Source organism: Lutra lutra, chromosome 7 (genome assembly GCF_902655055.1).
Source record: "Lutra lutra chromosome 7, mLutLut1.2, whole genome shotgun sequence".
NCBI lineage: Eukaryota > Metazoa > Chordata > Mammalia > Carnivora > Mustelidae > Lutra > Lutra lutra.
This window is the reverse complement of record NC_062284.1, coordinates 13,583,910-13,611,006: the sequence shown is the minus strand read 5'-3', so window position 1 is coordinate 13,611,006 and position 27,097 is coordinate 13,583,910. Positions and strand designations below refer to the sequence as shown.

Genomic DNA, 27,097 nt, shown 5'->3' with positions numbered 1-27,097 from the left:
AGTTTTCTCGTACAGTCTCTCAGCATTTCTAGGCTCACACTTCCCTGGCCTTGAAAGTTACCCACTCGCTATGTCTTAAAAATTTTGCATAAACATCCTTGTACTAGTTTCCCATTGCTGCTATAACCTAATATCTTAAACAATATAAAATTAATATCTTATAGTTCTGGAGGTCAGAAGCCTGAAATGGGTCTTGCTGGGTCACCGAGTTCAAGGTGTTGGCAGAGTTGATGCCCTTTTCTGCAGATTCTAGTGGGAAAATCTTTTTTTTTTTTTTTTCCTTTTCTAGCTTCTGGAGATCACAGGCCTTCCACCTTCCTCCCAGAGCCAGCAATGGTGGGTTGAGTTCCCATAAATCATCACTCTGACCTCTCTGCCTTTCTCTTCCACATGTAAGTTCCTAGTGATTGGATTGGGACCATACAGATAATCCAGGGTATTCTACTTGAAGGTCAGCTAACTAGTAATCTTAATTCCATCTGGCACCTTAATTGCCCTTTGTTGTGTAACAGACAACATAGGCAGGCTCTGGTTATCAAGATGTGAGCATATTTGGGAGGCCAGAGTTCTGCCTACTACAACCTCCTTGAACTTGTCGTTTGGGCAAGAAAGTGAGGTGCTCTGTGCAGCTCAGCTTGGATCAGAGTTTATACGCCTCTGGCTGGGGGAGTAGTTCATCTTTCCAACAGCACCTTCTGGAACCACATAATTCGGACAGGGAAACAAAGAAGAAGGTGGATCTTCTTCAAAGAAAATGAGCGTGAACACTGGCTATACCTCTTCTATACTTATGATATTTGAATCTTAGAACAATTGCAAACCACATCAAGGAACTGATACCCCCAAAGGGAGTGATGATACAAAGCAACTGAATGTCCCTAGGAGGTCACAGGAAATCAGATTACAGACCAAAAAGAAGAATTTGTTTTGATATCTTGGAAACTTTGAATGGTCAGCCCTCCGAATATGTTATCCAATATCTATAGCCCTATGTCCAGTATAGTAACTATCAAATCATGTGTCTTCATATGAGGGACAGAATTGGGAATGGAGGCAGAGAAATGGATGTCCTTCAGTGTGCCTAGGTCAGAAGTGAAATGATGGGGGCTTTTGGCCAACCACACACCCTCCAATTTCTGAAAATAGCCTCCAAGGAGATTCCGTTCCTTTGAGTGAGATTCATGGCCCCATAGGCTGATGCTACTGTGTGACAATTGGTTATTCCTTAGTGGTACCATCAGGAACAGAAGACTGAGCACAACCTACATGGGACTTGGCTGGAAGAGGATCCCTTTAGAAAATAAGTAGTTTAGCAATTGTGCTACAAAAAGCCGTATTCGGTATTTCAGAGTAGAGAAAATTATTTCAGAGCACAGCGTTCAATAGAGGAAGAACAGTCCAGGTGAAATACTAGGCACAAATTAAGTACGAATTTCCTGGATGACATTTTTTAAAAAGTACGTGACACAATTAAAGATGAAGCTGGCATTGAGAATGGCAGCATTCCCGATTGCATGTGGGAATCTAGGATTTATCCCACCCACCTGACCTATTGTACTTAATCTTTCTGTACAGCTTTCCCAAATGCTTTCTCATACATTAATTCATTTGTTTCTTATAACAATACTCTGAAGTAAGCAGGGCAATTATTATTGTCCCCCAGTTAGAGATTTGTCATTTCACAGTACCGTGTACGTATTGTTAGTGAGTCCTTCTCTATTTCACACTAATCTTCCTTCCTTCCTTCTTCCTTCTTTCCTTCCTTCCTTCTTCCCCTGCTTTTCCTTTTTTCCTTCACTCCTTGTTCCCAGGCTTTCTTGTTTTCTTTCATTCTTCCTTTTCAAAATTTGTTTCTTTACCAAATTGTGAGTAAACAGAGTCTCCAGTTCCGTTTACATTTCTTTAAAAACAATACACCTTTAGTGGGAACTCAATTTATACTCGTGGCATGCAAGTTCAGCAATCATGAATGATTGGGGAATGAGGAACTATGAGCAACAGGAACATTTAAACATATATAGATTAAATTCAGAAATAAAATCGAGGGGCGCCTGGGTGGCTCAGTGGGTTAAGCCGCTGCCTTCGGCTCAGGTCATGATCCCAGGTCCTGGGTTCGAGCCCCACATCGGGCTTTCTGCTCAGCGGGGAGCCTGCTTCCTCCTCTCTCTCTGCCTGCCTCTCTGCTTACTTGTGATTTCTCTCTGTCAAATAAATAAATAAAATCTTAAAAAAAAAAGAAAGAAAGAAAATCGAAGAGAATACATCAAAGACTGATTTCAACAGACAGAAAATAGACAAACTTCTGGCATGTCCCACCAAGAATTTAAGAATAAATAAATAAGGGGCGCCTGGGTGGCTCAGTGGGTTAAGCCGCTGCCTTCGGCTCAGGTCATGATCTCAGAGTCCTGGGATCGAGCCCCGCATTGGGCTCTCTGCTCAGCGGGGAGCCTGCTTCCTCCTCTCTCTCTGCCTGCCTCTCTGCCTACTTGTGATCTCTCTGTCAAATAAATAAATAAAATCTTTTAAAAAAAAAGAATAAATAAATAAAATGAAATGAAAAAATAAACAGTATTAAAAATTAAAAAAATAAAAATTCTGTAAGCAGAGGGAATACTTTAAAAGAATGATATGAAAATACTCTGTACCCCATGCAAAATATAGAAATCATAGAAAAACTGTTTTCTAGAAAAATACAGAGTATCACGTTTCTGTCAAGAAAAGAAAAGCATGAATATGCCAATAACCCTTGAGAAGAGATTCTTCTAAATTTAGAAGATTCTAAACCCTTGCTAGAGCCCTGTTCCTAAAAGTGACTCCAGACTTTGAAGATAAATGTTATAGAGACTTTATATAAGCATCTACAGGATAGAAAAGGTCCAAGGCATGGAAAGATACGGACATCTTTCTAACTCATCACATGATAGTAGTATAATCTTGAAAATAAAGTTGTGTAAGATCACACACACACTTGCACACAAACTCAACCATTCACGAAGAAAACTGTAGACCAAAATACGTATTATGAACAGATGCACATACTAGTGAATTTCAATCCAGCAATGGGATATATGGATCATGACCAAACAGGGTGTATCTCAGAAAAGTTAAGATGGGGATACCTGGGTGGCTCAGTGGGTTAAAGCCTCTGCCTTAGCCTCAGGTCATGATCCCAGGGTCCTAGGACAGAACCCCATATGGGGGGGGGGGGTCTCTGCTCATCAGGGAGCCTGCTTCCTCCTCTCTCTCTCTCTGCCTGCCTCTCTGCCTACTTGTGATCTCTGCCTGCCCAATAAATAAATAAAATCTTAAAAAAAAAAGAGAAAAAGAAATGTTAAGATGGTTCAACATCAAGAAATGTGTCAATACAAGTTGCTATATAAAACAAAGTTGAAAGTCAAAGGAGTATTTCTATAACAGTAATAATAACAATAAACAATAACTTATTGAGTGCTATGTACTAGGCATTACTTTAAGCTTTTTAACATTCATGAACTCATTTAATTTTTTTTTAAGATTTTATTTATTTATTTGACAGAGAGAGAGATCACAAGTAGGCAGAGAGGCAGGCAGAGAGAGAGGAAGGGAAGCAGTTCCCTGCTGAGCAGAGAGCTCCATGTGGGGCTCGATCCCAGGACCCTGAGACCACGACCTGAGCCGAAAGCAGAGGCTTAACCCACTGAGCCACCCAGGCGCCCCTCATTTAATTTTTAAAATAACCTAATGGAGTAGATCCTATTGTTTCTCCCTCTTTTCAGATAAAAAAAATAATAAAAATAAGGCACAGGGAAATTAAGTGATGGAGTGACACGGAATATGCAGATTTGGGACTCTCAAGCTTGCTCTTTGAACTAATGCATTATGATGCATTTGTAGAAAGATCACTAATGATTTAATTGAAAAACAAGCAAATGATGACAACAATTCATTTGTTAGCTTATATAGAAGCTTAGCTAGGAAAAAAAAATAAAAGCTTCCATCTGAAATATGTAATGTACCAGACATATATAGTCCAGATCATGCTTACTTCTAGAATGTTAGAATCACTCCCACCAAAACTCACAAAATAAGACAGGGAACTGACTCTCATTGCAGTTATTTAGCACGTTATTAGAGATTCCGGTTAATGTATCAAAGTGAGAAAGACACGAGAGAAATAAATGTTAAAATGGAAAAAGGGAGAGGATCATAATTTACGGACACTGATTATTTATCTAGAAGTTTTAAGAAAAGAATAAACAAACTTACAGTCACACAACTCATAGGATACCGACCAGATACAGGATCAATATTGTAAAAGCAATATGCTTTCTTAAGACAAGTCTATAATTGACTAGAGAATAGAATAGAAAGAAAACATGTCTTTCATAACAGTAATAAAAACCATAATTTACCTAGAAATAACAGTAATTAGAAATAAGAAATACCCATGTGGACAAAATAATTAAATGAAAATTAACCACAAAACATAAAAGAATACCTAATTAAATGGTGAGTGGAGATGAATGTTTGAAAAATTCAATATTTTAAAGGTATAAATTATCCTAAATATGTCTATAAGTTAAAAGTAATTCAAATAAAAATCGCAGTATGATAGTCAGTGGCACTTCATAACCTGACTCCTCTGTAAAGATAGTCAAGAAAGTTTGGAAAACAAGGACACTAAGGGAAATTTTATTGTAGAACAAACTGCAAGCTTATAATAATTAAAACTCTGTGGTATTCACCAAGTGATAGAAAAACGTATCAGTGGAAAAGAAAATATAGAAGAAGACCTCTGTGTATCTGATAATTTCTGATGACATTTACATCTTAAATTAGTGGGAAAAGAAAAGCATTTATAAAATGTTGGGTGATCAATTAACTTTTAGAAAAAAGGTTCAAGGTAAAGCCCTACTTGACAGAAAAGGAAAACATTGGGGCACCTGGGTGGCTCAGTTGGTTAAGTGTCCAACTCTTGATTTTGGCTCAGGTCATGATCTCAGGGTCTTGGGATTGCCTCCGACAGGTTCCAGGTTGAGCGTGGAGTCTGCTTAAGACTGTCTCTCTCCTTCTTCTTCTGGCCCTCAACCCCCCAACTCATGCATGCTCACATGTGTGCACCCCTATGTATGCATGCACTCTCTCTCTTTCTCAAAATAAATAAATAAATAAAATTTTAAAAAACAAAAAAGAAAGAAAAGAAAATCACTTTAGATGTGCCAAAGAGGTACATGTATTTGAAACCATGAGAAAAACCCATTAGAATAACATTTCTGGATGATATTTTTATAATCTTGATATGTACATGACCAGAAATCTTAGAAGACTATCATCTGATGACATAAAGATAACACATTTTTTGGATAAGAAAAGACATCATAAACCAAGAAAAAGTGCCAGATTAGAAGAATTTAATGTATGCAATCAATTATTACTATCCAGAATTTATAAAGAACTATTATTAATCATTAAGAAAATAATGTAGATTTTTGATTCATTACATTGAACTAAAGTGCCTTTTTCAAAAATGTTTAAATTGTAAAATACTTGAAATTACTGTATATTTTGAAAGATTTAAGAAAAACAGACTAACAAATGTGTGAGAAGCTTCTTTCAGCATAACTTGGCTCCCAATTCCTTCTCCTTCTCCTCTGCCCCCGCCCCCAGAAGTACTAACGTTTTTTGTTTTTGTTTTTTCCCACTTGACATATTTTGGAAGGTTTTCCATCCCAGGCATTTGCAAGGGCCATCTAGAATCTTAGCACAGCTAAACCAAGGTTTAGATAATCACTTACGTACTGGGTGGACACTGAAACTATTTCCAGTGTTCCACTATTACTAAGAAGTCTTTTCTGCACCCATGATGGAGTTTTCAGAATAAATTTCTAGGAGTGAGATTTCCAGGTCAATTTATACCTGAGTACAAAAGTTCCTGCCAACTCCTAGCAACCATACATGAGCACGTATCCTTGCCAACATTTGTTTATTAATATTGTCAGCATGAAGGACAAAAATTGGTAATAGTGGGGTGCCTGGGTGGCTCAGTGGGTTAAGCCTCTGCCTTTGGCTCAGGTCATGATCTCAGGGTCCTGGGATTGAGCCCCGCATTGGGCTCTCTGCTCTGTAGGTAGCTTGCTTCCCCTGCCCCCCTCTCTCTGCCTGTTTCTCTGCCTACTTGTGATCTCTGTCTGTCAAATAAATAAATAAACTCTTTTAAAAAATCGGTGATAGTTTCTATATTACTTTTGTCTGGTGACTAGTATTTCAAAAACATATTGCTTTATGAATTATTTTGGTGTTTCATAGATTTATTGAGTCTTTTTTGTTTAAAGATTTTATTTATTTATTTGAGAGAGACACAGTGAGAGAGAGCATGAGATGGGAGAAGGTCAGAGGGAGAAGCAGACTTCCCGAGGACCTGGGAGCCGGATACGGGACTCTATCCCAGGATTCCAGGATCATGACCTGAGCCGAAGGCAGTCGTTTAACCAACCGAGCCACCCAGGCACCCTATTGTGTCTTTTTTTTTTTTCTTCTGTTGAATTCACTGTTCATATTTTGCTCATTCTCTGGGATTTCTTGTTGATGTGTAAGAACACTTTGTATTTGAATATGAGTGTTTTGCCTCAAATCATTACAAATATTTTCTTATGGTAAATTTTCAAGATAAGCAGGAGTTTATCAAAGAATGAGGAGAACACATCTTAGGCCTAGAGAAATTTTGACTCTTTTATTTAATGATGTTTATGTAACCGGCCTTATTCTAATCAATGCAGGTAAAAGGCTTTATATGTAAAGACAGTCTTACCCAAATTTAAGTGCAAGAGATTTCCTGGATCACTTGGGTGGCAGTCAGTTAAGAATCTAATTCTTGGTTTCAGCTCAGGTTGTGATCACAGGGTCAGGATATCCAGCCCTGCATTGAGCTCTGCCCTGGGCTTGAAGTCTGCTTGGGATTCTCTTTCTTCCTCTCCCTCTGTCCTCTCCCTCTGCCCCTCCCCTGCTGTGTACACACACACACACACACACACACACACACACACACTCTCTCTCTCTCTCTCTCTCTCTCTCTAAAATAAATAAATAAATCCTCTTAACAAATGCAAGAGACTTCCTTTAGGCAATTTGAACTAAGGTTCCAAGTCTTCTAAGGTAGAACAAGGCATATGGATGCCCACACTATACAATTAGAGGCTGGAACAGTTTGACCAACTCACAAATAATAAATACTATCTGTCTGCCATGGTCTTTATAGTTTTTTTAAATACTGGTGTGTGTGTGTGTGTGTGTGTGTGTGTGTGTGTGTGTGTGTGTGTGTTGAGGGATGGAGTTTCTCTTGAACCCAAAGTGGAAAGAGAAGACAAGAAGGGGTCTAGCACTGAGAGTTGCCCAAATTTTTCCATTTATGTCTTAACTCTCAAAGGTGACATTTTGAGAGGTATAAGTTCAGGACATTTTCTTAGATGACATTAAATGACTTGCCTAAGTCCATGAGTTGATGAGGAGGATGATTCTTCCCTTCCCCATCTCTTTTTTTGTTTGTTTTTCCTGTCTCATAGGCCTGTACAGGTAACTGTTTAAGAAAATTCAGTTGAGGGGCACCTGGGTGGCTCAGTGAGTTAAAGCGTCTGCCTTCAGCTCGGGTCATGGTCCCAGGGTCCTGGGATCGAGCCCCACATCGGGTCCTCTGCTCAGCAGGGAGCCTGCTTCCTCCTCTCTCTCTGCCTGCTTCTCTGTGATCTCCATCTGTCAAATAAATAAATAAAATCTTTAAAAAAAAAAAAAAAAAGAGGGTCACCTGGGTGGCTCAGTGGGTTAAAGCCTCTGCCTTCGGCTCAGGTCATGGTCTCAGGGTCCTGGGATCGAGCCCCGCATGGGGCTCTCTGCTCCACGGGGAGCCCGCTTCCCCCTTCTCTCTCTGCCTGCCTCTCTACCTACTTGTGATCTCTGTCTGTCAAATAAATAAATAAAATCTTTAAAAAAAAAAATAAAAAATAAAAAAAATTTAAAAAAAGAAAGAAAATTTAGTTGATTAGATTAGTTAAATGATAACAACTGGTCATCAGATAAGTGTGTGAATGTGACACAGTTTCACTTGTTCACCCATTCAAAAGAAGCTTCTTTATCACCTACCATTTGTAAGGCATCCTGTAGAGGAGAAAAACAAATAAAAATATGGACTGCATGGCCCTCACAGAGCTGAACTGCAGAGGCAGGTCCTGTGTCCTAACTTGATATACCGACTCAGAACATGGCACCTAGCATTTATCAGGATGGTAACAAAAGTGTATTTAATCAGTGGGTCTCAGACTTGTATTTAATCAGTGGTTTAATGAACCAGTAGCAACAATGAGAAAGACGAAAATAATGATTGGTGCACAGTTCATTGTCAACATTTTAGTTTTCCAAATAAGACTATTTAAAAAACTATAAATCAGGGGCGCCTGGGTGGCTCAGTGGGTTAAGCCGCTGCCTTCGGCTCAGGTCATGATCTCAGAGTCCTGGGATCGAGCCCCGCATTGGGCTCTCTGCTCGGCAGGGAGCCTGCTTCCTCCTCTCTCTCTGCCTGCCTCTCTGCCTACTTGTGATCTCTCTGTCAAATAAATAAATAAAATCTTTAAAAAAAAAACAAAAACTATAAATCATATAATGATTGTAAACATATATGCACTCAACATTGGAGTACCTAAATATTTAAAGCAAATATTAACAGAACTATAGGGGGAAAATAGACAGCAATACAATAATAGCAGGGGGCTTTAATACCCCACTTTCAACAGTGGATAGAGCATCCAGAAGAAAGTTAATAAGGACACAGAATCTGTATAACACCATAGACCAAATGTACCTAATAGACACATTCAGCACATTCCATTCAACAGCTTTAAATACTCTTTCTTCTCAAGTTCTGACAGAACATTTTGCAGGATTAATCTTATGTTAGGTCACAACAGAATCCTTAAAAAATTTAAGGTTGAAATCAAATCTGGTGTTTTTTCTGACCACAGTGGTATGAACCTGGAAATCAATAACAGAAGGAAAACTGAAAAATTCATGGAAATGTGTGAATTAAACAACATGCTCCTGAGCAACTGACAGTTCAAAGAAGTCAAGGTTGCCTGAGTGGCTCAGATGGTTAAGCATCTGCCTTCCTCTTGAGTCAAGATCCCAGGGTCTTGAGATCAAGCCGGGCAGGCAGGCTCCCTGCTTAGTGAGGGATCCCCTTCTTCTTCTCCCTCTGCTCTTCCCCCCAACTTATTCTCTCTCTCTCTCCCTCTCTCTCAAATAAATAAATAAAATCTTCTAAAAAAAAGAAATCAAAAACAAAGTCAGAAATGATCTTGAGAGAAATGAAAATACAAAATGCATATCAAAACATATGGCATGCAACAAAAACAGTTCTAAGACGGAATTTTATAAAACATTAAAAAGAAATACCTACATTAAGAATAAAAAATGTTGTTTCAAATAAAGAATAAAAAATGTTGTTTCAAATAAACAACCTAACTTTACACCTCAGAAAATGACAAAAATTTAAAAAAAAAAACAAAACTGAGCTCAATGTTAACAGAAGAAAGGATATAATAGGGGCACCTGGGTGGCTCAGTGGGTTAAAGCCTCTGCCTTCAGCTCAGGTCATGATCCCGGGGTCCTGGGATGGAGCCCCACATTGGGCTCTCTGCTCAGCAGGGAGCCTGCTTCCCCCCGCCTCTCTCTGCCTGCCTCTCTGCCTACTTGTGATCTTGGTCTGTCAAATAAATAAATAAACAAAATCTTAAAAAAAAAAAATAAAGGAAGGAAGAAAGGATATAATAAAGACTAGAGCATAAATGAAGCCAAGACTAGAAAGACAATAGAAAAAAAGTCAATGAAACTAAGATTTAGTTTTGAAAAGATAAAATTGACAAATCTTTACCTCGATGAACCAAAAAAAAAAAAAAAAAGAAGAAGAAGAAGAAGAAGAGAGGACTCAGATAAGCAAAATTATGAGTGAAGGAGGAGACATTATAACTGACACCACAGAAATACAAAGGATCATAAAGAGGTTACAATGAATGATTAGATGGTGCCAACAAATCAGATAACCTAAAGAAATGGATAAATTCCTATCAGTATGCAACCTACCAAAACTGAACCATGAAGAAATAGAAAATCTGAGCAGACCAATATAGAAATTCAAAATAAACAAACAAATAAACAAAGGAGAGTAAAGCAATAATCAAAAAGTCCCCCCCCCCCAAAAAAAAAGCCCAGGATCAAGTGATTTCTGGTGCATTGTACCAAACATTTAAAGAAGAATTAATGTCATTTCTTCTCACACTTTTCCAAAATATTGAGGGGGAGAGAACATTCCCAAACTCATTTTATAAGGCCAACATTATCCAAATGTCAAAGTCAAATAAGGACATAACAAGAAAACAAGCTTATAGGCCAATATCCTTGATGAATAGAGATGCAAATATTCTGAACAAAATCCTAGCAAACCAAATTCAACAGCACATTATAAGGATCATACATCACAATCAAGTGGGATCGATCCCTAGGTTACAAGGATGGTTCAACATATACAATCAATAAATGTGATGCACCACATTAATGAAATGAAGGATAATGTGATTTTCTCAACAAATGCAGAAAAAGGCATTTGGCAAAATTCAACACCTTTTCATGATAAAAAACTCCTAACAAAATTGGGTACAGAAAGAATATAACTCAAAATGTAAAGGCATGTGGGCAAACCCATAGCTAACATACTCATGGTGAAAAGTTGAAAGCTTTTCCCCTAGAATCAGGTATAAGACATGAGTGCCTATTCTCACCACTCCTTTTCAACACAGTACCACAATTGTAAGCCAGAGCACTTCTTAAGGGAAAAACAAAATCTAAATCAGAAGAAAGATGAAAGGAGCATCTGGGTGGCTTAGCTGGTTAGGCACAGGTCATGATCGCAGGGTCATGAGATCAAGCCTGGTGTTAGACTCTGTGCTAAGCCCAGAGTCTGCTTGGGATTCTCTCTCCCTCTCCCTCTGCCCTTCTCCTTGCTCTCTCTCTCTTTCTCTTAAAAAAATAAAATAAAATCAGATTTTAAAATGAGCAGAGGACTTGAACAGATGCATTTCCAAAGAAGGTATACATATGCCCAACAGATACATGAAAATATACTTAACATCACTAACCATCATGGAAATGCAAATCAAAACCAAAAGGAGTTATCTCCTCATGCCTGTTAGAATGGCTTATTATCAAAAAAGTAAAAGGTTCACAACTGTTAAGAAGGATGTGAAGAAAAGAGGATTCTAATGCAGTGTTGGTGGTAATGTAAATTGGTGCAGCCACTATGGAAAACAGCATGGAGGGGCACCTGGGTGGCTCAGTGGGTTAACGCCTCTGTCTTCGGCTCAGGACATGATCCTAGGGTCCTAGGATCAAGCCCCACATCGGGCTCTCTGCTCAGCAGGGAGCCTGCTTCCTCCTTTCTCTCTCTCTGCCTGTCTCTCTGCCTACTTGTGATCTCTGTCTGTCAAATAAATAAAATCTTTTTAAAAATTTAAAAAATAAAAAAATAAAATAGAAAACAGCATGGAAGTGCCACAAAAATTTAAAAATAGAAACACCCTATGATCTGGCAATTCTACTTTTAGATATATATCCGAAGGAAATGGAATCACTATTGCAAAAAGATATCTGCATCCCCATAATCTCTACAGCATATTTCACAATAGTTAAGACATGGAAATAACCTACGTCTCCATCAACAGATGAATAGATAAAGAAAATGTGGTACACAGGTACACAGAGAAAGAGAGAGAGAGTGGGGGGAAGGGAGAGAATGAGAGAGATTATTCAGCCACAAAAAAGAAGAAAATATTGTCATTTACAATGCCATGGGTGGGCTTCGAAGGCATTATGCTAAGTGAAATAAGTCAGAGAAAGACGAATGTTGTATAACCTCTCTTATACATGAAATCTAGAAAAGAAATAAAAAACCAAACTCAGAAACAGAAAGTCAAATGGGAGAGGAGGATGGGAAAATGTCAAAGAGTCAAGCCTCCAATTATAAGATGAATAAATTCTGGGCATCAAAATTACAGAATGGTGACATTAGTTAACAATACTGTTTTATGTGCTTGAAAGTGTTTAAGAAAGTAGATCTTAAGGATTCTTATTACACCAAAAATCACAAAGTATTTATTACGGGAAGTAATTACATGTGTTAACTAATGTTATTGAGGCAGCCATGTATATATGTATACGTAATCATCACATTGTACATATTGAACTTACACATGTTACATGTCAATTTTATTTCAATAACACTGGACAGAAAAATAAAGTTCTGGGATAACTTTAAAAAAGTTTAAAAACTATTAATCACATCAGCAAGGCAAGAAAGAAAAATCATGTGATTATATTGTTACATGCAGAAAATGTACTTGGCAAAATCCAACATTCATTCATCATAACAATTCTCAGTAAACTAAAAATAGAGGGTATTTTCTCAACTTGATAAAGGCTATCTGGAAAATACCTACAGTTAACATCATACTTAATGGTGAGAAACTCAAATTTTTCCTACTTTATCAGGTATAGGGCAAGGACATCCCCATTCACCACTCCTTTGCAACTTAATGCTAGAAGTCCTTGCTAATTCAATGAGACCAAAAAAAAAAAAAAAAAAAAGGAAATAAACATATACAGCTTAGGAAGGAAGACATAAAAGTGTCAGATTTTTTTGCAAATCACATCATCTATATAGAAATTTTGAATGAGTTCACATACACACACACACACACACACACACACATACACACACACACACACCCTTCTGGAACTTTAGCAAGTGACTATAGCAAGGTGGCAGGATATAAGGTTAACAGACAAAACTCAATTGCTTTCCTGTGCAACCAAAATTAACAACTAGAATTTAAAGTTAAAAACACAATACCCTTTACATAATCACCCCCCAAAATAAACACTTAAGTATAAATCCAAATATGTACAAAATTTGTTTTTATAAGAAAACTACAAAACTCTGATGAATAAAATCAAAGCAAATTATCTAAATGAAGAGATATCCCATGTTCATAGATGGGAAGGCTCAATATTGTCAAAATGTCAAGTTCCTTTGAACTTGATCTATAGATTCAATGCAACCCCAATTACAATCACCCACAAGTGATTTTGTGGATATTGGCAAGTTGATTATAAAATTTATATGGATAAGCAAAAGATCCAGAATAGCTAAGACAATATTGAAGGAGAGAAACAAAGTGGGTAGACTGACACTCCCCAACTTCAAATCTTAATTAATATAAAGTGACAGTGAGTTCTTTAGAACTTGGGAGGAGAGGGAAAGCTGGCCCCGACCTTTCATCTGGGGCTGCTTCAGCTTCCCTTCTAGGCTTCTGCTCCTGTAGATGTGCAGAGGGGTTGTTCAGCACCTGACGGACACAGGACATACTGTGTCCAAGCTCTGCCCATCTGATTCACCCTTTGAGGAGTTCAGATTATCGAGATACATTCAAATATCTGGACCTGAAGGTGTGAAGGTCCAAACTATCTAGTTTTTCTTTCAATGTGAATAAATGTAAATGAAGCTCTTATACTTCTTGGATGAGGGACCAATGGAAACCATTGGGGTGTTTGGCAAAGATAACGTACAAAAGCATATGTGCCTCAAAATACATTAAGATGTACATTTGATGGGGATGAGGGAGAGCACCTGTCATGATGAACATGAGGGTGATGTGTGAAATTGTTGAATCCCTATTTTGCCCACCCAAAACTAATGTAACACAGCATGCTAATTATACTGGAATTTAAAATCAATTTTAAAAATAAATTTCATGGCATTCAAAAAACTAAATAAAAAAAAAACAGAAAAAAATAAAGAAAGAAGAACAAAAGATGTACATTTGTTCTATGCATTCTACGTGTTATGCTTAGCGATAAGTGTGGGTTTTTTGTTTGTTTATTTAGCAAAATAATAACTGGATTAAAACATCAACTAGATAAAAGTCTACAAGTTCAAGGTGGCACTTAAGAAAAACTTTAAAAAGAAGACATCTCAGGGGCTCCTGGGTGGCTCAGTGGGTTAAGCCGCTGCCTTCGGCTCAGGTCATGATCTCAGAGTCCTGGGATCGAGCCCCACATCGGGCTCTCTGCTCAGCGGGGAGCCTGCTTCCTCCTCTCTCTCTGCCTGCCTCTCTGCCTGCTTGTGATCTCTCTCTGTCAAATAAATAAATAAAATCTTTAAAAAAAAAAAAAAGAAGACATCTCATTGGTCACTGCTGGAGATTGCTAGGGAACAGTTTATTTATCCTGAACACTGATAAAGTAAAATAGTTTTTAATAAAATGGAGCCAAAATTTCCCTCCAGTTTGTGCCTAGCAAGCATTGATCCAGCCTGAAGAAGTGTGATTGAAATAGGCAGGACTGATCGATTTAATTCAGCTCATCTATCTCATTATGACTCCTGCAATGACAAGACATATGGCACGGACCCTGACAGTACACGGGGGACTGCCTTACAGAGCCCTGGTGGCCGTACAGATCTGGACCCTACGTCCAGTTGGCTTCTCCTTGGCAGCAATGATGGCAGACCCTATAAAGGAAAAGGAGAGAAGCAGAAAAACACAAGGGTAAAAATTAAGGCTTCTTCTCTAAATCAGATTCATCCAAAGAAAGCTCATAGAAGTGAGATTTGCAGAGGTATCCACCATCAGTCAACGACGAGCAAAATCTTAGAGACTCGTGCACAGAAAAATGTTTAATCTGATGAAAAATCATGTCATTTGAGTACCTTCATCTCTGATTTTATTAGTATAATACAAAGCCAAGAACAAAAAATTATAGTATCAGATGACAGGAAAGTTAATGATAAAAAACCAAAATAATGAAATTACAGACCAATGATATAATCATCGACAACAACAATGACTCCTCCTCACTGAGGTATGTGCTCCCTCTGAGCCAGGCACCAGGCTACATGCCTTTGCTGGATTCTGATAAACATTTGTTATTATCTCCACCTCACATGTAAAGTGACCAGTTAACACAGATAGGTTAAGTGTCTTTCTAATAGGTGGCAGACATGGGATTTGAACCTAACTCAGTCTGGCTCAAATCTTGTGTTCCCAAATGCTAGGACATATTCCCTCTACCAATTACAGTCTCAGGAAGAGGTTGCAAATTATGAGAGAAAACCCTTGGTATTTTATTTCAATGATAAAAAAAAAAAAAGATCATTTCTTCAAGAAACAGGGCCAGCACGTAATCAGTATTTGCCACATGCTATCAAGCTCATTTTCACAATGGTAATATCTATTTGACAACCAGGGATAAAAGTGATATTCTTTGAAAATGAGGTCACAATCCAGCTTAAAAAAAAAAAAGTCTCAAGCAAGGTGTGCTTTAATTTAATTTAAGTCTTGGAAAACAGCTTGCCCAAAAATGACTTTTGCAAGTCACGTGCAGTATTTCAATCTGTCATTTTGTATTGACCTTCACAGGCCTGAATATATTGCAGTGGACTTGGGAAGCTTATGAGAATGATATTAAACTTGGTAATATTTTTTAAATATTACTTTATATCCACTCTGCTTTTTACTTCACTGTGTATAATTCTTGAAAGCATTGATATTATGGAGCTTTCTTAGATATATGCTGGTTTTCTTACTAATTAGAATTAATCAAGGTTAATTCAATAAATAACTGTAAAGGTAGAGTGTTTATTCAAACACGATGTGGAGAATCGCATATTCAGAAGAATAGTTGTCTCAATATTTTGACGATGAGTCGCAGATTTTACTTGAAGGTTTTAGCAAAGTGTGTTTGAGATCTAGCACTCAGTTTATTAGCATTGCATCTGCAAGAAGAGTTTGGAATAACTTACTTTAATTAAATCTTACATCGCTGATTATGAGTCTTCAATAATCTCTCCTTTTTCATCTCACCTTTTAATAATCTCATAATAGAAATTAATCATCTTTCATGTGGGGTACTTTCACTCTGTTGGCCAATACAACACTCAATTCTGCATCGTACATTCTGCCTATTTCTATCCCATACTCAGCATTCTTCACTAACATCAGGAATAATCAACTGTTGAAATAAGCAACAACAATACTTCAAAATAGCATTTTTAAAAACACTTATTTATTTGAGAGAGAGAGAGAGTATGAGTGGTGGGGAGGGACAGAAGGAGAATGAGAATGAGATTCCTCAAGCCGACTATCTGCTGAGAATGGAGCCAGAGGTGGCTTCATCCCAGGACCTTGAGATCATGACCTGAGCTGAAATCAAGAGTTGGCCATTTAACTGACTGAACCACCCAAGCATCCCTCAAAATAGCATTTAAACAATGTAAGTTGTCAAAATAATCTCAAGAAAACACTAAGACATGCAGTATGCATAATTATCATTAGAATAGAACCTTCTAGAATCATATTGAGTCTATCAATCAATTCTAGAGTCTTCTAGATTCTAGAATCCTCTAGAATCAATTATTCATAGAATTTTCTAGAAGGATGGGAACTTACACATTATGGTACTTTAGTATTTCTTACTGATATTTTCAAAAACTGTAAAGTACTTTATAACCACAAATAAAAATAAACTCTTCTTTAAAGAAATAAGTCTTTCTTTTTCATTTTAACAGATTATGCAAACTATGTTATTTATTTGTACTTTTTTTTTAAAGGTTTCTGGATACAGATATCTGTAAAACTCAACAGGAAAAAATGTATCCTACCCTAGAGTTTCAGTCCAAGCCAGACTACTAGGAAACAGGTTGTATAAAATAAGAACATTTTTAGACTACACTACAAAGACTTCCTCATATTTTTATAGCCAGCCACATATAGAAGAAATAAATAAAGAAACAGAAAGAAAGGGCATATAGAAAATGGGATACCCAACAGAAGAGACAGTTCAGGCATCTCCCAACACAGTTGTACAGGAGAGCCCAGAATAACAGTTGTTCCCAGATTACAAGGGCAGCTAGTATAGGGGAGATAGACCAGAAGGTCCTGGAAAGATTTTTTTCTTTTTTAAATTTAATTTAAATTTTTAAGTAGACTCCATGCACAATGTGGGAAACAAACTCACCATCCTGAGATCAAGAGTCACATGCTCTATGTACTGAGACAGGCAGGTGCTCCCTGGAAAGATTTTTTTTTTTTTTTTAAGAAAACCTTAGTTATTTTTCCTCTCTTCCCCTCTGATCCTATGTCTTATTTCTTAAATTAAGCATCTCAGAGAGATCATATGATAAGATCAATTATCTTTCTCTGATTGACTTATTTCACTTAGCATAAACCCCCAGTTCTATGTTGCTGCAAATGACAAGATTTCATCTTTTTTTGATGGCTGCATAATATTCAACTGGATATATATCACATCTTCTTTATCCATTCATCTGTCGATGAACATCTGGGCTCTTTCCATTGTTTGGCTATTGTGGACATTGCTACTATAAACATTGGGGTGTAGGTCCCCTTCAGATCACTACATTTGTATCTTTGGGGTAAATACCCAGTAGTGCAATTGTTGGGTCATAGGGCAGCTCTATTTTCAATTTTTTGAGGAACCTCCATGCTGCTTTCCAGAGTGGCTGCACCAGCTTTCATTCCCACCAACAGTGTAGGAGTGTTCCCCTTTCTCCGCATCCTCGTCAGCATCTGTCGTTTCCTGACTTGTTAATTTAGCCATTCTGACCGGTGTGAAGTGGTATCTCATTGTGGTTTTGATTTGTATTTCCTTGATGCCAAGTGATGTTGAGCACTTTTTCATGTTGCCTGTTGGCCATTTGGATGTCTTCGTTGCAGAAATGTCTGTTCATGTCTTCTTCTCATTTCTTTATTGGACTATTTGTTCTTTGGGTGTTGAGTTTGATAAGTTCTTTATAGATTTTTGGATAGTAGCCCTTTATCTGATACGTCATTTGCAAATACATATATACACACATACATATGTGTGTGTGTGTGTGTATAGAACCAAGATAAACCAGAGAGAGAAAGAAACCATAAGAAACTCTTAATCTGAGGAAACAAACTGAGTGTTGTTGGAGGGGAGGTGAATGGGGGGATGGGGTAACTGGGTGAGTGGCATTGGGGAGGGTATGTGTTGTAATGAGCACAGGGTATTATATAAGACTGATGAATCACAGACCTGTACCCTTGAAACAAATAATGCATTATATGTAAATTAATTTAAAAAAATAAAAACAAAAATATTAATAAAGCCTTGGTTAGAGAAAATGAAGTATCCGAGTGTTTTGAGAGAAGTTTCAGAGATTGGGAGGAGTTGATGATGTCATAGTGACAAATACTAGAAAGTAAAAGAACATACAAACAAAAAGACAATTATTAACACCAGAGGAAACAGAAATTGTGCAAAAAAAGAAATGTTCACTAGCACAGCCCTCAATGGAATTTACTAGTGATAATGCACCCTGAATATTAATTAAAAAATTATAAGGTAACTCTTAAGAAAAAGAGGATATGGGTATTGTTGGGACCAGGGTTAGTAAAGAAAGACAAATCTTGATCTTCTTTAGGGAAAGTAATAGATAATTTCCCACTAAATATTTCCCACACTAAATTAATAATAATAATAAGGGGGAAAAGAAGAGGAAGGAATTTTTAAGAAGTAGCCACACAAACATGTTAGGGAAGCAAATTCCAATAGAATTCAATAGAAATATTAGAAATACTTGCCTTTAGGAAAAGAGAAGTGGGATGAAGGGCAGAATCAGGGATGATATTCTTCTTAACATTTCAGAATTCAATGTTTGAAACTGATGGGTGTAACCTTACTTCATAGAATCTGCATTATATATAAATGTATTTTATTTGGGAATACAAGGTAGAAAATCCAAAGTTTAGTCTGTGAACAACCAGTCAAAGTTCAAGTCATTCAGAATTTTTAATAAGCTATGCTCTCATTCTATCAAGAATGAAACACATGCTTTCCACCAAATAATATAACTTCCCTTTGTAGCTGTATAAAATATGCACATAACATCATACACAGTTTTAGTTCACATGTGCTTTTAGCAATCAGTTAGCCCAGACAATGGAAAAAAGAATACGAGCCTGGTTCTTCGAATTTATTTTTTTCTTCTTTTTTTTTTTTAAGTGAGCTCAATGCCCAATGTGGGGCTTGAACTCAGAACCCCAAGATCAAGAGTTGTGTGCTCTACCACCTAAGCCAGCCAGGTGCCCCCAAATTTGGTTTTACTAGCACAATGGAATCACAATTTTCTGAATGAAATATATAAAACAGAACATTGTGAAGTTTAGGAATGAGAAATCATAACACAAGATCTACTTTAATTAAAATCACTTAATATTATAAAGCCCATAATTTCAATACATGCCTGTCACATAATGTGCAAAATAACATTCAATTGCATTTATTTACTCATTTAATTCAGTAATGACATTGGGGACGTTCCTCAGGTACTTCTCACGTGGGGATTGAGGAATGAATGACGTAACCAAGGTGTCTGCCTCAGGAGTCTGCTCATCCCGTAAGTATGAGATTCTAAAATTCTCAGAAAAAGGAATTAAAATTCCCTTATCTGTATTTTTATCTTCCTTAGCCAAGACATGTGTTCAAACTAAGATCACTTAGAAGGGTCTCTTTAAGTAAATGTGAAAAAAATCTCCTTTAATTTAGGTATAGCTGATTAGAGGGAAAATAGGAAGAAAATGGACAATTCTATGTTCATGAAAAGACTGTTTTCCAAAGTATTCTTCATGTATCTCACTTGGGACCTAGAATCCATTTTCCTCCGGAAATAATACTGAAATGGGGGCAGCTAATATTTTACAGGTGTGCTTGGTGTTCTTGGGAAGCCATGACTTCTTATTTTCTACTGGCAATATTCACGTGGGTATTTACACATGTTAACTCTACTCGAATCATCTTTTGTGCATTGATAGTGTAGTCAATTGTGGTAGTTAGAAGTCTCTCTTTCTTCCAAAAGGAACACAGTGAGTTCTAAGACCTGTGCCTGGAGGTTTTATGGAAGCTTATGTTCCAGCATAAAATTTGATATTTGATGGTATATTATTTTCTCATTCCCATCAACATTTTTTGTATGAACTGCATTATGCATAGCCAAGAAATTTTTGGAGGAGGTGTACCAATTAAATCTGAATGCTATGAACAGTTTGCTTAAGGGTAAAGTGCCGCCCCCCCCCACAAAAACAAAGCTTTTTGTAAGGTCATTTCAACCTGAATCTACCAAAACCTGTTCAAATAAAGAGCTTGGAGAAAATAAACATCTTACAAATATTATTTTGAAACAAATACAGCATTTCAAAATAAGCAATTAGTGGAAGAAATATTTCTTCCACGTATAAGTCTATATATGACTTTCTTATTTTAAAAGAAAGGTTTTTTTTTTGTTTTTGTTTTTGTTTTTGTTTTTTTGTAAATGTCCTTTTCTAAAATGTGGGAGAACAATTTCCTCTCCAAAGTAGGTTTCACACAGTCTCTGCCACCAAACCTGAATTATTAATTTGGTTAATCAGTATGGTTCTTTCACAGAAATTGCAGAAGGAGACAGGTCCTACTTCCTCTCTAAAATTTCACCCAGTATTAATTAGTACATTTTTTTTAAATTTTAAAATCAAAACAGTATTAGACCTAGTCAATGCTCAGTTGTCTTATATAAGATAGAGGATGCAGACTTCTTACAGCAAGCAACAGAAAAAAGTGTGCATTTAATTACAATTTACACAAAGGAATTCAGTCTATAGTTCCACTACCTGTACAATCTGGGGTTTGTAACAGAGCAAAAATTCCCACCTGCAACCCCGCGACTGACCACAATTTTTTTTTTTTTTTTTAAGATGTATAATTAGTACACCTGTCTCAAATCCTTTGAGGGGTTTTTCGTTCATTTCTTGGGAGAAATGTTCTGGCATTTTCCTTTTTAATCAAAGCTACTTGGCGAAATTGCTTCCCGGCCAGACCTCAGACTATTAGCGAAAGTCTGGCGCTGGCCTTGTTGCCATTTGAATATTCACAGCCATAGTTTTACAACTGCCCCATCATGAGTAATGCGCTGAAACTCCTGCAATTCAGTCATCATTTCTTCCCTTCCTCTGCTGGCCCTGGCCCTTGGAATGTTTGCGTGGTGTCACCGCGAATGTGCTCGGAGCAGAGTTATATGGCATCATTTGGAGAAACATTGCGTTAATAACCAGAGTTCAAGGGCAAAGGATATAAACGGAGCAAATTACAAGTCTGAACAGATATATAGCTTTTGCTAAAAGGGACATGGGCTGCTACTTTATTTACTGGGCGCGGGTGCACTGCAAAGGTGCCCAAGCGCATGAAGGCATTTTTAAACGACCACATCACGGCTTAAGAAAACAACACAAATTTTCAGACGAGAAGGAAACCTAGTGCAAGGATCGACGGTTCTGAGTTTCCTAATGAGAGAATACGATTTGCTATAAAGTACCTTAAGTTTCCGGGGTAATTTCACAGATGATAATATCGTTTTATGTGTCACCATAGAGGGGAAGCAGAAGCTTGCTGGAAATCTAAATTCAATAGATCATCTCAAACTGCAGGTTAACCCAGTTTTGCCAGGGATTTCTTGTTCTGATCATTTTAACCCTGGGACACCACCCTACTTCAAAATGAATACTATGAAAGAGGAATTTGTAAAAATGCTGTATTTCATTTTAATATGTTGACTAGAGGTCTCTCAATAATTACATAAAAAGGGAGCCAGAAATTCAAAAGAGGGAAAGCAAAATCAATTTTTCAAAAGGAGCCAAAAGAGAACTTCATTAATAATCAAAGAAAATAAAAATCAAAGAATCGCAAGTGCTACATTACCAAGTATTTTTTATTAGTGTTCTCAATAACACTGAGCATACTGTAAAGTAGGCTGGTCTGATATTTTTCTGCTGGTGAGATGGAATGCTACAGCATTTTTGCCTTTCTTTTCCTTTCTTCTTTTTCTTCTTCTTCTTCTTCTCCTTCTTCTTCTTCTTCTTCTTCTTCTTCTTCTTCTTCTTCTTCTTCTTCTTCTTCTTTTTGTTAAAGCAATTTGGAAATTACTGTAAAAAATATCAAGATGTTCATTAAGCATGGCCTATATAGTCCATTTAAAAAGTTTCTTTGAAATCAGCAATTTACAAGATGGAAATTTTGCCTTAAGATGTTCCTTACTGTATTATTTACTTTACTGAAAACTCGAAGTTACTTAAGTGTCCAAAAAGGAGGAAATGATTAGTCAAATTTTATATACACTCAAGGAAATATTATGCTGTTACTAAAATTGATTAAATATTACTAAAATTGATTAATCTTCTACTGATATTAAAAAGTTCCTTTGACATAATCTATGAGAAAACCCCCACAGGATTCAAATGAACACTTTTACAGCTGTTTAAGCATACGTTAAAAAGAATTCTAGAAAGAAACATACATGAATTTAATTGATGTGTGCTTTTTTGTGTTGGGGAGGGCAGATATGCTATCTGTGCTAGCACAAATAAGTTTCTTTAATTTTTTGAACTTACTTTTACAGTGTTAAAACATGGTTATTTCAAAAAGAAATGCGTGGAGCTGGGTTCTTTCTCCCCTGACTCACTCTCAACCACAATGAGATAAGATGCACCTCTGTGACATGATTCAGTTTCACTTATTGCTATTTTTAAACATGGGTTTTATTTTCTTAGTGGTGGTAGTTGTTAGGGCAGAAGGGGATGGTGGGTATTCTAATACACAATGAGATAGAATGATATTCCCATATTAAAAAAGAAATCCCACTGTTTTCTCTAAACTATTTTGCTGGCAGAGGTAAAAGAATCAGCTTATAGGCAGGACTGACTTATTTCTTGACATAAGATATATTAGCTTGCACACCACAGCTCCTGCAGGAGGAAATATTCACCGTGAATGGACCTGTCCTTCAGTTGCCAAAGAAGAGCCCAGATGGTACAATAGCTCTCTACAACCCCATTTCCATGGTGGTTCATGACATATTTTTTCCTGTTATCCTTCTGTCTGCTTCAATCCCTACTCTCAACCTAATGAGTTTTTAAAAGGACACTTCTTAAATCGAGTTGCCTAAAACCACGTGCTGTCATCTTTTTGCAAGGATAAACAAAACATATCCAAGTTGCTCATGACTTTTAAGCACATAAAAGCTAGACAAATTATGAAAATTTTACACATTCTAAAGATCAGAATTATCTCTAGAACACATTCTTCTATTTTATTTTATTCTTTTTGAGCTAAAGTTTTTTTTTTTTCTTTTAGCATTTAATATCCAATTTTCTTCTTCTTATTTTTTAACTAAGGTGCATTGCCCACCCTCCCGCCCCATTTTCTGAAATCTATTTTCAATGATCTTCATGTTGCCTGAGATAAGAAAATGCAACGGTTCAGGTCTGATTTCATATTGTTAGGATAACCGATAGGAGATCATTCCCACAAATGGAAAATAGGACTTAAAAACTGTTTGCAGTTCCGGAAGGGGAGGTTGAGGGATTGTTCCAATGGCTCAATGATTTGTCAAACATCAGTCCTCAAGGATGCCAGGTTCTTCGCCCTCCACTTTCCCATAGTGCGTTTTCCTTTCTCCCACAGAGATATAATAGAAACTAATCTTCAAAATCTAAACATTCCGAGCCGGGTCCTTTTGTGCAGGCATCTTGCTCTCTCTGCCCAGTGCCGGGAGCCGCGGAGCGCGCTCGTATTTACACTGGCCAGCCCCCCGCTGCTCGGACCCCGGCCGGCAGACAGGCCATCCATCATCCGCCCTCCTCCCGCCGAGCGCCGCCGCCGCGGCCAATCGGGCGGCAGGTGGGGCGCACCTGCGGGACCGCCCGCCGCTCCCCGCCGCTCCCCGCCGCTCCCAGCCGCTCCCCTCCGCGCGCTGCGCCGGCTGGCGGTGCCCTTGCAGCCCCTGCGTTCTCCAAGGCCAGAACCCGGCAGGTACGTCCGGGTGACAGGGACGGTGTGCGCGGCCGAGCCCGCCACGGGCGGCCAGGGGGGCCGCAGGAACGTAGGGGGACACGTTCTCCCTTAATGCCCACGCCTGCTTTGGATTGGTCTGCCATCCGTGGGTGCGGACACTCGGGCCCTCAGAATGACGATACTCACCTTGGGAAGGGACGAGTAAGTGAGAACACATTTGAGTGAGAGAATTCCTTGCCTCTGGTCCGTTCCTTTGATAGCAAGGACCTGTAATGAGTTTGCAAAGCAAGTCTGAATTCAGCATGGCCCATGCAGACTTCAGGGAGAACTCCCCCTTAACACCTTCCCCCATCCCCAGACCTAAGTGCATGATAGTAACACAACACCATAGGACACCCAAACTACTCCAAGCAAAAACCTAACCTGGATCTCAAGGGCTCTAAAAAAAAAAAAAAAAAAAAAAAAAAAAAAGGCAGAACCTCAAACCACAGGAAAGCCTTCATTTTCCAAATAGGTCAACTAATTGTAGTGCAATCACCTTGCTTTTAAGGGCTGGGTTGGGTTCCTTGGCTCTTCTGAGAAGGAAACTACTGGGAGTTCTGCGAACGTGTTGTGGATTTTATAGCTGGACTCTATAGCTCCTTTTGGTGTAAACGATCCAGTACATCTACTCGATCATGTAATTTTAGAACAACTGAGGACAAGCAGAATCCCCAACCCTCTCCCTTATGTTCCAAGAGCGTGTCTATGTAAATGTCAGTTATGCCCAGGCAAGGTCTTGGGGGTGCGGTGGGTGGGGTGGGCAGTGGGGGGAGGTGAGACAGCCTTGCCAAGGGCTTCAGGGTTTTCCAGAAACACATGTGTCTAAAAAATACAAATACAAAATAAATAACAGCCACCACAGCGGTAAGCATCACCCCCAACCCTCCACCCCTGGCTTCCTTCTGAATCATAAATCATGAAAGAGAGATCAGTGAGTCCAGTTTTCCTGGCTTTAACAACTGGAACTGATAATGCCAAAAAGGAAGAGAAACAAACCATGTGAGCCTTATTGCTGCCAGAGGAAGGGTACGCTTGGGAAGGTCCAGGTCTCTCCTCCGTTTGGAACTCCCATGGCTAAGAAGGCTCTTGGATCCTCCAAGTGGGTGGTTCTCAAACCTGGCTTCACAGGAGACCCAAGCCTAGGTTTGTGAGGTTTGGTTTTGTTGTGTTTTTTGTTTTTGTTTTTGTTTTTTTCTTTTGGGTTTTGGTTTTTCTTTCCTTTTTTTTTTTTTTTTAAAGAAAATTCCAATGCCTAGAGCAGCATTCTGATTCTCTTGGTCTGGGGTGTGGTCTGAGTATAAGTACTTTAGAAAACCTTCTATGTCGTTGGCTTGCACGCCCCTCCAGCTGCACATTCCGTTTCTGTTCTGTTTCATGGGATCCATGGATAGGAATCCTGGGATATTATTCTGTTCCGTTTCATGGGATACAACCACCCCCGTTTCCCCTCCCCCATCAAATACACACAATCCACACCAAGTTGACAGTCTCTCTCTCTTTCTTTTTTTTTTTTTCCTTTTTGCCATCCATCACTCATTCTTATTAGCATGCTGCTGTTTAGTCCCGGTTTTAAAAATTGGTCACTCCTCATTTTAACACCTTGGGAGCAAGAGGTTTTTGTTGTTGTTATTAATGCATTTATGTTTTCATTATATTTGAAATACTGACTGGGAGGGGGCAGGTAGAGAGCAAGCGATAGGAAGGATTTTGCTCTCTGGGGAATTTTATAAGTCTAAAATATTTTTCTCTGAACTTGGGGAAGTTCCTCCCTCCGCCGAGGCTTTGGTTCCTGCACAGCTCCGGGCCCACCCCAGCCACTCACATCGCCTACTCAAGTCTGGCCACAGGTTTTGTATGAGCGGAGCGTTCTCCTTGTTCACCGAAGTAGAACTGGAATCTCTCCTTCCCTGGGTTTTTCTCACTCTCCGTGGCCAGCAGTGCTGCGTTTCTGGATTATGTTGTACACTTTTCCTTGAGAGATAGATGATCTGTTCTTTGATTAGACGTCCTGACCTTTTACGGGTGTTGATCATTGATCTTGATCTGGGCTGGATAGAAAGCTCTTGACTCTGAAAAGTTACTCTGTTGCCAACACCACGGGGAAATTCAATTTCTGCCTGCGCCCGGCCTGGGACGACTCCTCAATTAGGATTCCTCTTGTTATGATTTTACTTTTATTAAGCAAGCTGCAGCCTCTGTTTTTCCAGCCCTAGCTTTTAGTTACAGTAATCAATTTTTTTTTTCTTTTCTAGGGCGGCTGGCTATAATTGTTGGCTTGGATATTGAGGTCTCATGGGATTAGACATAGTGTGTTCTCATGAAAGGTCTTCTCCATACCTCGCAGACAGATGGGTAATAATAGCATACATTAATACCTCCACATTGGTTTATGTGTGTTTGACCACAGTGCAAGCATAATTATTTTTGCCCAGTAAAAGCTATTAGAGATCTATTTGGTAGGTTTTACGATCAATAGCTCCTGTGGTATTTGTGTAGCAGCCACAGAATAATCAATTGAAGGTCATATAAAGTAAATTACCATCCTCCTATAATGATTCTTTTTTCTAGATGAGAATTGGGTTTTATTATTTCATCAGGAGCCTCTCCGCGACGCATGCTCCGTCTGTCGGAGAAAGAGAGATATAAAAGTTGCGAGCCTGTTTTGAACATAGTATTAATATCCATTACTTGAATTTATGTTATTGGATTATTGAATTAGTGGATTCACACTGGAATTCCTTCAAAACCCTTTCTTATGTACTCAGTGACACAGTTAATAACAGTCGGGAGCAAACGGACATCTTTGGCTGCATGGTGGAGTGAGTCACTTTGCAAAAGTCAATCTTTGTAGCTGTCTCTTTAAAGCAAATTTAGAGTTGGTTAAATGTGTTATATTGACAGTGTGACCGAGCTTCTCTCTTCAAACCCTTTTGGAGAGTGACTAGTGAACTAAGCAGGGGTTGGAGTCAGGGATGCTGCATACTAATGCACTGTCCACTGGTAGCTCAAGGTGGAACTGGGGGCGAGCTGGAGTTGGGGAGGGGCTCGGCACCTGCCCTGGGGACGCGAGTGAGACACCTCTCCTTCACCCGCGATGCCTAACCTGGATTTCAGACTTGCC

General features: G+C 38.4%; 1 protein-coding gene and 1 long non-coding RNA gene across 5 annotated transcripts in view; one reads left to right on the top strand and one right to left on the bottom strand.

The window, feature by feature from the left end:
- Positions 1-19,442: 19,442 nt before the first annotated feature.
- The window catches only part of LOC125105538 (lysine-rich arabinogalactan protein 19-like), a 41,773-nt gene continuing 34,118 nt past the window's right edge, over positions 19,443-27,097 (top strand). For 2 of the 3 annotated variants that reach the window (XM_047739100.1, XM_047739101.1), the window contains exon 1: positions 23,380-23,952. In XM_047739100.1, coding sequence (XP_047595056.1) covers positions 23,522-23,952 — 431 coding nt within the window. In that variant the 5' untranslated portion in view covers positions 23,380-23,521. Of the gene's footprint in view, positions 19,514-23,379; positions 23,953-27,097 lie in introns of those variants that run through there. The other variant, XR_007128933.1, reaches the window with a different exon arrangement.
- On the bottom strand, positions 22,024-26,602 carry LOC125105541 (uncharacterized). 2 transcript variants are annotated; one of them, XR_007128938.1, is made up of 3 exons: positions 26,516-26,602; positions 24,121-24,201; positions 22,024-22,067 (listed from the first exon to the last, which is right to left on the bottom strand). It is a non-coding gene; the product is annotated as an uncharacterized LOC125105541 (long non-coding RNA). The 2 variants fall into 2 exon arrangements; XR_007128937.1 differs by lacking the exon at positions 26,516-26,602 and having other exon boundaries at positions 24,121-24,417.